Here is a 12,290-nt window from a genome sequence, read left to right as displayed (position 1 = left end):
CGGCAGTAATGCACAGAGTCCTAATGCGCTTCAGCAGCCCCGGGCTCTGCTCTCTGCCTCGTTCACCCTGCATCACGGAAGCAGGAGAATTTGATAAAGCTCATTCGTGCTCTCCTCTCTCCCTCTCTCTGTCTCTCTCTCTCTCACACACATACACACACACACACACACTCTCTCTCTCTCTCTCTTTCCATGTCTCCAAATTCCTCATCTCTTTCGAAAACACCTGCCCTCCGGGCAAATCATGGACAAGGGCTTCAGACATCAAAACCCATTTCACCATAAAGGGGAGGCATGTCAACAACAATGAAATTCACTAACGATGCTGCTTACTCCCTTACTGATGCTCTGCCCAGGGACTGTCAGAGACAGTCAGCGTTGTCCAGTATCTAGCCTACTGTGCTTAAAACCCCCTTGATAGCAACAGCTACTAACATAGTTCCCAAAGAAGGTTCACAAACAATCATAAGACCCTCATATTTATGACCAAACATCTTAATTAATACAATTTGGTACAATTTAGTTCAAATAAGAGAAACCAGGTTGTTTTTGTCCCTGCTGTGTGCTTTAAAAAAACATACTGTCAATTACTCTTAGGCTTTGATGAGGGCCATCACTAAATTGGCCAGATAAAGTCAAATAGGCACAGTAAAAGAGGAGTCAGTATGCTTGTCCTGTTAACATCTCATGTTGCCCAGGAACTCTTCGATTTCCACCACGCAGATTCTGTCAGGACTGTATGAGAGAAGATTAGGAACATCCCTATTGGATAATCCTGACTTTTGTCAGGAAGCAGCTTTGTTGTAAGTTATCTGGCTAACTGTCCTCTACACTAAGCCAATGTTTTGGTTGAAATCTTCCTCAGTACAATGCTAACCCATACTCTAAATGGAGGTAGCATCAGGAAGATGAACTAAATGGTATTTACCGGTCTTTTTCTCCAAGTAGTAAAAAGCAGGTCTGAATTATAGGTTGTTGTCACTGTAGAGAAAGAGAAAGAGAGAGACATGACATGTCCCCTGCTGTGGTCAAGTCATAAAGTGGCGCTTCCCCTCAGAGGCACACATTAATCCTGGAGGCAGGCAGATCTGTCTGAGTCCTCTGTTCTGGTTCTCTGCCCAGTCACAAAGCTCCAGTAGGGGCCATGGTTCTGGGTCCCTGCCCAGATTGCCTGCGACTTGCTCGACCTCAGCTGAACCGTCAGATCCCCACGGCTGGTGAGGCTCCCACAGCCTTCTCTCAGCCAGGCGAGAAACACAAACTATTCACTGGCGTTTCTCATGTGATGAGAACAGCATATTTTCATCCTCCTCTCTCTCTCCCTCGTATCCCGACATATTATCCAAACCCTTCTTGCTCTTGGAATCCCACTTGTTAGAAGTGGAAGTAAAGTAGGTTCTCTGTAATTACTCCAGACCCGAGGCAGAGTCACGCATAAATGCATCAACTGCTAGTGGACTGAGGAGCATTACAAGTCATTGATTTCAGTTAACACCTGTGCCAGATTGTATTAATCACTATGTACATCCTACTGCAGTACAAAACATGCATGAGTGGCTCCGAGCAATGCCTTGAGCATTAGTAATGAGGTTAGGTAATACCAGAAGAACTCACTGGGTTAGAGTAAAAGTGATGTTATTCAACCTTGTTAATTACAGATTAACAAAATACCCATTAGGGGGGAAATGATTGCAGAGCCATTTTTTTGTTTATTTTAGCAGATCAATCTAGTCAACAAAAACCTGGAATGAGCACTGAGAGGTTCTAAATAAGTTTTATTAGGGAAAAAATCTCTCTCTCTCTCTCTCTCTCTCTCTATATATATATATATATATATATGTATATATATTACATGACATTAATTTAGCTGAAACTTTTATCCAAAGCCACTTACAAAGGGAAACAATTCAAGATCCAGTATAGTGAGAGACCTATGAGTAAGCATTAAGCAGTACATCAGTTTAAAAGTGTGAGCAATAAGTGCGAGTTTTCTTTTAAGACAGAGGCAATAATATTTAAGTATGTCTTCAAATATTAAAGAAAAATTAATGAGATTCACTGCAAAATTAATTTGTGCTGTGTACTATATGTCAAGTGCAACTTCCCTGGCTACAACGGACACACGGGGACCAGTATCAAAAAATTAATGAGAAACCCCACAAATATGTCCACTGAAAAATCCTTTGAGCAGAATGTACAGTGATTTCAAATGGCGCATGTGTCGGTAGAGCAATAGGGTTCCCTTTTCCCAATGACTAACCACAACCCAATTCATCTTTTCGTAATTCAATTTACTTGTACATTAGAAACATACGCTCATAATGAAATAGCATGACCATTTTTCACACTCTTCAAGTCCACCCAGCCTACCACGCCTCTTATCCATCTTTACTCCTTTCTCCATCCCTTACTCTTTTTGACAAATGTCCGTTGTCACAGAGAGAGAGTGAGTGATCAAAAGATGAAGGACTATCCAAGAGAGTCATTTTACGATCATTGACAGATCGTGTAACAAGAAAAGATGACCAAACAGATGTCAGAGCCAACAGTGATTCAAGCTGATCAGGAGCACCATGTTTTCCATTGATTAAATTGAAGCTCAATGACTCAGTGTTTTGTTGCTGCCGTTAATAAAGATGATAATATATGATGATGATAATCATAATATTGGTTTGGGCAAAAGGAAACAGTAAAAACCCACTTACATAAGTAACAAAATTATAACAATTTATTTATTCCGCATCTCTTCGAGGATGAACAGCGACTATGGAATACATTTTGTTTGTGATGCAGTGCCACACGGCTCAGATACTATTTTGTAAAGGATGTAAGAGAGACAGACATACCTGTTAATGGCAGAGCTCAGCTCCTCCAGTCGACGAGAGTCATTAGCGTTGTCCAGTTTGGACAGACTATCGATCCTCTTCATGATGACCTCCAACATGTCGCTGATCTTTCGTAGCACTCCACGAGACTCCATTCCCCCCAACACTGCGCAAACACAGGGACAAAGACCGAGTCGTCTCGCCGTTAAACAATGTGTTTGGTCTTATGGTGTGACTATTATATTTGGTCTTATGGTGTGACTATTCCGCACATAAACGAAGAACGAGTTTTGAATGGACATCTTTGATATTGTGTTTGAGTAAACAACTGTGTTGTCAGAGCAAGGCAACAGCTGTCCTACTAATGCAGTACAAGAACCTTAAGCCACACCGAGAAAGGATTCAATATATCACATAACTTTTGTGTTAAAAAAAAAAAAAACACATACTCTTTTACTAATATAACAACATACCATTCTTCTTCATCTTTAGTTGGACTTTAGTTGGACTGTGACTTCTAAGCAAGTACCACTGATAACACAAAGTGCAAGGCACTGGAGAGAAACCCTGTTTAAATCAACTGCCAAATGGCCAAACAGAGCTCATCTTACAGAATATATTCCTTTTTTTCTCTCATGACAGAGAGGGAAACAAACAGAGAGAGAGAGAGAGCGCAAGAACAGAAAGAGAGAGAGAGAGAAAGAAATCTGTACAACAATAACTAACTCAGAAATACCCAGAACTCACTCACTCACTCACTCAAACCAAGACCCTTATAAAGTGCTCCCTTTGTCCTTTGAATACGTCACACTTTTTCTCTTGCTCTCCTTTGACAAGGACCTTGTCTCCAGTGCAAACCTTTTGTTATTCACTGACTTGGGAAAAAAAATGTATTTGTGTCCATCAAACTCTCCGACACACAAATGTCTGAGTACAGCTCTAACCTTCATACATAATAGAGTGCAACTGAGGCAAGGATTATGAAAAGAGGGGGGAACCAATTATGTTGACATTCTCTCCCTCGCCAAGGCAGAGCCAATTATCTGTGACCACAGCGGACCCTGAGTGATGTTATTGCTTTCACCTGCTGAATTAAAGGGGTTGCAGTATGGATGGTGAGGGGTGGAGGGTTCAATTCCCTTTTCTTTGTTCTCACTTTTGATCCATTTTTGCTTTAAAAAGCCACATTTCAGTGGGATTATAGGTCATCAACTGGATAATTGAAGTCTATGCCTCCCAATATGCAGTATTGCACAACTAAACCAAATCACATTGACCAAACACAGATTTATAATAAAGCAATGATAGTGCGTTAGTGCAATTATTGGCGTGACGTGATACGGTCAGGAGGTCCATGGTGAAGCTGAATTCTGTCTGCCTCACAAAAGCAGAATGACACACACTTTTGAGAGTATGACTTTGATTATAAAAGGTTCATTTAGATGGTGACTGGTTAAAGTAATGCTTTAATGAGACGAGAAATAGAATCTTCTGTATTGTGGTATTAAAGAAAAGTAGCCATTCCCAAGGAAACAGTGCGGTTATATTTTTATAAGAATCCATAGCTAAGAAGCAATGACCAAAGTACTCTTCAAAATAGTTTTTCATCATTTTGTAGCGAACAAAAAAAACAACAACCTATAAATTAATTAAAATTAAAATTTTAATTCAAATAAATTAAAACATCAAAGCAATTGAGTGAGAATGTGTGAGCTGTAAAACTCTAGCTGTTCTCATTGTGGTCTCAAGCTAAGTAATGGCAAGGTTGAGAAATAGATCAGAGTCTTTGGGATTTTTTTATGTACACTTTTCAGACTGAGAGGACCTCCTTGCATCAACTTCTAGGACATACTCAGGACAGATTTACCTTAATATTTCATTGTGGGGTTTTTTTTAATTTCTTTTTTTTTTCTTGTCAGAACTTTCTATTACAGTGGGGTTATTGTATTACAAGTTTCATTCCTCAAGACAGCGTTGATAACACCTCGGTTTAAAAGTGCTAGCGTCTGATCCCTGAGCTTTGGACGGGCAGACAGTCTCGTTTCAGGGGAGTCGGCTGGAACGATGACAATGCAGCAGGGAGCGGGAGTGCGGTCTCTGACCATCTGTGATGACCCTATTAACGGCTCCAACTGAGCTCTCCTTTTTAAGAGCCGTATAACAGATTTATCGCCACGGAGACGAGAGCGACCCAGCAGTGGTATCCCCTCACGACTCAGCTTGACACGTCTGCAAATCATAGGCCGCTGTCATCAACCTTTTGCTTAAGATTAAGTCAATTACAGCATGGGGGGGTCTGCACAATGGGTCTGCGACAGATTGTCACAGGAGAGGACGGAGAGGGTGAAGGAGAAAGCAGTCAAAAGAGAGATGAAAGAAAGATAAGATAAACAGGTCAGAGGAAGGAGGGACGTGTATATTATTCAGCTGAAAATAAATTTAACAAGAAAAGTTACAAATTCTACGGCGAAAAGAGAGATGTTCAGTCATCAACGTTTTGATGTTTTAATTGATTTTCCGCGTCTCAAACCACTGACCTTGGGGTAGATAGTCCGGTTCCTTGGCAAGTGAGCCGAACGGCGCTGTAATCAATACCCTAGTCACTATTACATCATTTGACATTCAGTTAGAAACATGTACTCACGGTGTTTCCCTTAACCATGGCGTAAGGTACGCTTCACTCAACTCCCCCTGAATCTCACTCCTCATCCATGTCTCAACAATGGACGAAAGTCACTGACACCACTCGTGACATGGCCTCTGCGACATAAACACGGAATGAAACCAGAACGTTTCTGTTGTGGTTTGTAACCACGGTGAACGTATTCAAAGGAGATGAAAAGATTGTTGATATTTGGGGGTGCAGCTGAATGCCAGGTAAATGTTTGGGTTATCAGATGATATGTATGCAAGCCTTGAAATGAACACCCACCAAATTGTGGGTAACAACTGACAGAGACAGGTAACTCTCCACTTTCTTAACTCTTTACTTAACTCTGTTAACCTCCTGGTATTGCTTATCTAACAGCAGCAACAACAACAACAAAAACAATAATAACAATAACAACAACACATTATTAGAAGAACCGGCCAGGGAAGAGCTGTGATAAATGAACAAACAATATGTAGTTATTAAGTAGTTAATCATGACAGTAGCGCTTGTACATCTCCTTCAGTCAGCTTGACTGCCACTCTGTGACTTTATCTGTGCTCTCACCACACATGGAATGTGACATGACATAGTTAGTGTGAAAAGACCAGGTCAAAAGGTGAGGAAAAGGTCTTCTTTACTCTGCCTTGATAAAGTTGGAGAGAAAGCATTTAACGGTCCATGAGCATCTCACACCATGATATCTCCCATTGCTGGGTTTCCAACAGTACCAGAAGATTGAAGAACCAGCAGCAAATGGGTAATGGCTTAGCTGTTGTGTTTCACAGAGAGAGAATCGCTATCCATTTTCATTTTTTTTTTTTTTTACAATCTCTATGCCACTCATTACCGCATGATGTCTCACCAGTGTTCAGGGAATGAAAGAGAGAGAGAGCGAGAGAGAGAGAGAGAAATGACTGAAAATCATCCTTCTCCATTTGCTATGTTCCTTTCTGCCGAATCCTGTCCTCATGTTTGTCAGTCATATTTCCACTGCCAAGGAGCTACAGGTAAACACGACACGCTTATGTCTAAAGTTTCCAGTTCTTTTTCTCTTTCATCTTTCACTCTCACACACACCAAACACTTTACGTAGGTCTGGTGCCGCTGGGCTGTCTGAGAACTGATTATCACTGCCGAATTTCACTTCAAAAGATTTAATGCCTGCCACTAACTCCAACTGATAATGTGCGACTCACTTGCAAGAGTTACAAGAGCAGAAAATTATCTGAGGAAAACCAGATTTACAACATGGAACAGTTTGATATGGAAGTTCAATCAAAGGTTTCATCATGTAAGTGATGTTGATACTGAAAACATTTGAAAAGAATATTTCAGTTCAATGAAACATACTCTTTTTAAGGTAAACATGTTCATTATAAAATACTAATTCTAACTCAGTGGAACTCCACACTGTAACATAGTCCACTTAACGCAGTTTGGTTTGTAAACAACACCTCCCTAAGGTGGGGGTACCCCCGATCCAGTGCCGCACCGCTGAATTTTATATCACCGAACCGTTACACTCCTCCATTGGCAGAGGAGTACACACACCTGTTTCTCAAGTGAAAATCAGCCACTAACTGAGAAGTGAGAGAAAAAAAGCAGCATGTATGGACTTCCCTACCCTACCCTAAGGAGAGACATTACTTATAACGTACCACTCCCTCTTGCATCCAAATTATGAGAAATAATATAACGAACCAGTGCAATGTCGAATGTAGTGATGAGATTGGACATGAGAGTGTTGAAATATTCGTAGCGAGGCAGTGGCACATATTTTAAAATCATCCAAGACCAAATTAAATGTGACATTCAACATGACTTTGAGTGCGCAATGAGTACCCACTATGACAGTGTGCGCTTATTTAATGTAGACGGTCTAACGGTTCAAGCAGTCAAGACATTGCATAGTAATGCGTAACAGAACTCAACGTTAGCCAAGACGACAGTTTGGCAGCCGACAAGCTTCCAAAAGACTTCACAATAATGTCACTAAAATGTCTCCTATTCGGCGTGCCGCGCGCCTGGTTTATCTAAAGCCTAATTTAATAAAAGCTCATCCCTCTAACGACTTTGTTTTGCGAGTGCAAAGGCCAAATGGATTCATATTAGCGAAAGTCGATTAAAAGGCCATTTGTAATAGAGCCAGACATTTTTCATATCCTCTCATCTCTGGACAACCAACCTTTGGCTAACAGATCTGAACTGAGAAAGAAAAGCACACCAGGACACCACTTGCATGTATAACGTATTTATTATAGCCTACTCAAATTTAAGAACTGAAAATTGAGATCACGCTCTGGTGTTATAAGAGCTTAGCAGGGAGGATTTTTGCTGGGATGTCAAAGCCAGTCAGGCGTTCAGCAGAGGAGTTAAAGGCAAATAATGCATTACCTCAGCGACAAACCTCTTGAGTGAGTTTGTATCATTAACAAAATTTTCCAAACTGTCTAGTTCCAGAGGAAGCTCAATCAATTTAGCACATGAAATACATGTTGATGACTGACACAGCAAATTAAGAAACCAACCGTTCACTGTTAATGTTATGGCAGTGTTGTTTAGAGGGCAAAAGCAGATGGGAAGCCATTTTGAAAGCTTTACCGCTTCATTAGCGACATTAGCAATCAGTGATTACATGCATTAGCTGTATTAGCTCTCTCGCGGGACCCCTCCATGTAGTATTTAATCAGTTGCTGCGAGCTCATTGTTTGAACTAAATATTGATCTGAAATGCTACTCAGTATTGCTTCTAATCTAAGTGTGTTGTCCACATTCCAACTAATCTTCACGGGTGGGATATTTTGTCTTACCTACTAATCCTAATAATTTACTGTAAATTCTGAATAGTAACATTAATTTAAATAACTACTAATAATGTGACACATGAAACATATGGAACACATATATATTAAAAAAATAGTTTCAGACAGTGTATCCTTCAATAAATTAAAATAAATTTTCACCTTTTTTTCAGCCATATGGGTTCAACCTTCTCAGAGACACAAGTTAAAAGATGAGAAGCAGTATCATTATTAACAACAGCTCAGCACACACACACCATGTGTCACATGCAACTGGTGTTCAGGTGAAGTGTTACTCATTTGTGATTCAGCACACCGAAGGAAACGGTCAGAAAACAGTCAAACTGTCCAGTATTTCTCTCTAGCCAGCAGGGATTCTCTCAGCAATATCACATATGCAGACAGTGCTCTGACTCTGTGTGTTGTCCTGAATAACCATTGTCAGCTCATATCACATTTCTGCCATCTATGGAGCAGGTGGAACCAGTAGAATTTTTATCACTGGTGAGTGGATGCTATACTGCTGTGATTCCCTGAAAACTGTGACCACGTTCCAGAATTATTGTTCAGAAGTCCAAACTATACTAAGACTGTCAGAATAATAATAAAAAATGCATTCATGCATTCGGTCACAGACCCCCCCAGGGGCATCCACTTGTTGCTATCTCTCATTGGTTTCATACAGTTACATAAACAGATGGAGTGGATTTTTTTCCTTTTTTTTTGCCGTAATGAGAATTATTCAACAGATACCATCTACAGCATTAAGCTGCACCTTCATTTACTTATGAAAAAGTTCAGAGTTTTAATTGATCAAAACTTGAGCTATGTAAGGGGGATGAGCAGAGTATCGACCATATGTTTGAAGCAGCAGATTCACACATTTCACAGCTGTTTTAACACAATTTCTCAAATAACTCCCCAGACAAAAATGCAGTGGCTTCAGCTTACAACAGCTGTACACATGTAAGTTATTTTACAGTCAGCTTAGTATTTCACTCTGGATGCAGTGAGGTAAAAGAGATGTTAAGACTCTTCATAGCCTGTTCTTCCATTATGTTACTATACGAATATAATTGTAAATTATACACCATAAGAGTGTTTGAAAACAGCTTGTATAAATGCTTAGGGCCTTAAAGTCCAACCAAAATGACTCCATTGACTTTTACTAGCATGAAGATGTTGCAGGCCCCATGGTCATTTTCTAGGAAAACTACAGTAAGTACATAGAGGACAAGGCTAAAAAGCATAAAAAAATTGCCAATATTTGTCGCTTTACTATCAATTCCTTTCTAAGTTTCACACTAATAAGTGTAATGTGAAGCCTTTGATTTTTGTAATCTCCTTTTCTGGGCGCTACAAAAGCCCGTCTCTGTATTGAAATTCATGAGTTGGTTTATAACAAGTGAGCAGTCTTGCTAAAGGTTCAAATGAGTTTCTGGAGTGAGAGTCACAGTTTTGTGCACTTTAAAGGGGACTGGGTAAGGGAATACCACACTACTGTAGCAGCTGACCAGGAGCAACATGAATATTCATATATTGAGACAGAAATTCAGCTTCTAATTAACCAGAGAGAGAGAGAGTGTGTGAAATAGAGAGAGTGAGTCTTCTTAGAAGAGAAGTTCTGAAGATCTCTGAGGAAATTCTGTGATTTGTTTGAAATCTGCTATTTCCTCAGAAGGAAGAATGGAGAGCTGTACTTTTTTTTTTTCTGGCAAACCAGAATAAAATCCCTCTTTTGTGGATAAAGCAATACAGTAAACTCATACTGCTGGGAGTGTTGGGCTATTGCACGCTGGGCTAACTCAGTACACTCTGCTGTCTTCAGAATCAAATCACCGTTTCCAACGGATACACAAATTGACCAAGAGAAATGAACATTAATTACATGAATAGGAAACTGTTCTGTATCCACGAACTTATGAAGGTCAAAGCACTTACTGTGTTCCTTTTTCTTACGTTTTTCTCGTGGAGTTAGTTCAAATGTTTTATTAGCTATTGTATAACAAATGTAATAAGATGAAGAGAAAAACAACAAAGGAGACAGACTTCTAAGAATCAGTTAGTATATGAATAAGCTGTAATAATCACTATAGAGCAATGACCTGTAGCCTCTCTCCTACTATATTAGCGGGCCCCGGAGTACGCTGCAAGCAATACTTGGTTTACTGGTTCATTTTGAACCAATATCATAAAGAGCTGAATAGAGCCTTCTCTTCTGGGTCTGTTCTTATTAAATATACAGAGAGTGTAACCACTGTCCACACATACCCCATAAGCCGCTGTATCAAAAGGACCGTAAACGTACATGAACCGTAAACATAAAAGTATTTCTTTTGCAAGTATTATGTTTCTTAGTTTGATAGTTGACCAAGAAAATAATACTTCTGCAAATGTTAGAACTCTTTGTGTGTTACCCATGTAGACAAAGTATTTTAAACACATTGTTTCTAACTTAATCAACACATGCATTTATGCATTTATGCATGTGCTAGACTTTTCTTTCTCTTTTTCTTTCAGTCTGTTGCTGCCACTCTCCATATAAAGTATGTTCAATAAAAATCTTAGATATGTAGGCCTACTCGGTACGGGAACACAGTTTATTAAATGTGACAACTTCTGTCACTTCCCCTATGTACATCATTTTCTTTTCAAGGTTGTAACACAGAGAGAATAAAGGAGAGAGTGTGTTTGCAGTAATCGAGATTTTCTGTGTTTCTACTACGCTGCTTCAATTAAAACCTCTCATTTTTCAGAATTCCCCTACCTTTTTTTTCCCCCCTCACTTCCTTCTGAGACGGATTCCTCTCCAACCAGTCCTTTATTCCTCTTCTTCTGAAGGCTAGACGCTACATAGAATAGAACCTGCCTCCCACCTCTCTCTCTCTCTCTTTGTCTCTCTCTCTCTCTGTCTCTCTCTCTCGCTCGCTCGCTAGTTAATTTTAGAACAAGGTCTTTGTGTTGAACATGATGCCAGACCATGAAACTCAGAGGCCTTGAACGCATCTCTCCTAAGCAGAATGTTTGAAAGCTTCATTAGACGATCTTACATAGATTACATTCAACTAATAAGTTCAGCTCAGTAAAAAAAAACACTCAGCTCTCATACGTGATCTATGGAAACAGGAACATACTATTCTGATTTTGCGAAAACAAGCTATCCACAATAAAAGACGCAGAAAAGAAACAGCACTTTGTCGCAAACCCTTCTGGGAGGAAGGTTAAGAGACCACGATTGTACGTTAAGAGTCGATTAAAAAAAAGGAATCAGGTTCTTCCATTCCACCTTCTCCATCACTGCCTCTTTCTTTCTGATTTCAGTGTTTACTCAGCAGAAACCTTGTAAAATGACAACTGCTGCAGAACCTGTTTCAAATGTAATGTTATGAAACCTTTTAAAATAGCATCTAATTTCTTAGACCATGTTTCAAAAATCATTTCACAGCACAGCTAGATAAACACCTTTTGGTGCTCCTATGAAAATGCACTTCATTTTTTTTTTCTTTTTTTTTTTTTCCCTTTTTTTTTTTTTTTTGAAGATTCCAATTTATTTCGCTGGGAATTTTAGGGGAAATAAAAGCCAAGCCGCGTCGGTGTGGTCGTGAACTTTTCAACTGGCCTCTGTCATGAATCTGCAATCATGGGGTGGAAAGGTCTGGAAGAAATAATAATAATAAAAAAAAGAAACATTAAAAGAAGAACCATTATCCGTTACCCACGCAGTCAGACGGAAGAGAAAACACAGAGCAACAGACTGAGCCCATTATACTGAGGGGGGGAAAAAAGGAGGGGGGGGGGGTAAAGCAATACGAAATAAGCTTCTGTTTCTGGCGGTTAGCAAGAACATCTGGCCTCTTGACACAACCTCTCTTACTTAATGGCCACTGTGTCTTTCCTCCCTCCCGTCGTGCGTCTGGTTGTGTCTGAATTATTCACCCCCGGGCAGATATATTAGCATCTGCCACCCTTAGCTTCTGCTAAAAGCTTTGGCAAAGCTCTGCGCATTCTGCC

The 12,290-nt window shown here is 39.9% G+C and overlaps 1 protein-coding gene across 1 annotated transcript in view; it reads right to left on the bottom strand.

Annotated features, from left to right (window-relative positions):
- The window catches only part of LOC115818805 (alpha-1,6-mannosylglycoprotein 6-beta-N-acetylglucosaminyltransferase B-like), a 75,234-nt gene that overhangs the window by 50,765 nt on the left and 12,179 nt on the right, over nucleotides 1-12,290 (bottom strand). The window contains exon 3 of the mRNA XM_030782292.1: nucleotides 2,847-2,991. Within this exon, the coding sequence (XP_030638152.1) occupies nucleotides 2,847-2,991 (145 nt within the window). The remainder of the gene's footprint in view (nucleotides 1-2,846; nucleotides 2,992-12,290) is intronic.

This window comes from Chanos chanos, chromosome 8 (assembly GCF_902362185.1).
Source record: "Chanos chanos chromosome 8, fChaCha1.1, whole genome shotgun sequence".
In the NCBI taxonomy this organism is placed as follows: domain Eukaryota; kingdom Metazoa; phylum Chordata; class Actinopteri; order Gonorynchiformes; family Chanidae; genus Chanos; species Chanos chanos.
The sequence above is the reverse complement of the archived record's forward strand: the minus strand, read 5'-3'. Positions and strand labels throughout refer to the sequence as shown.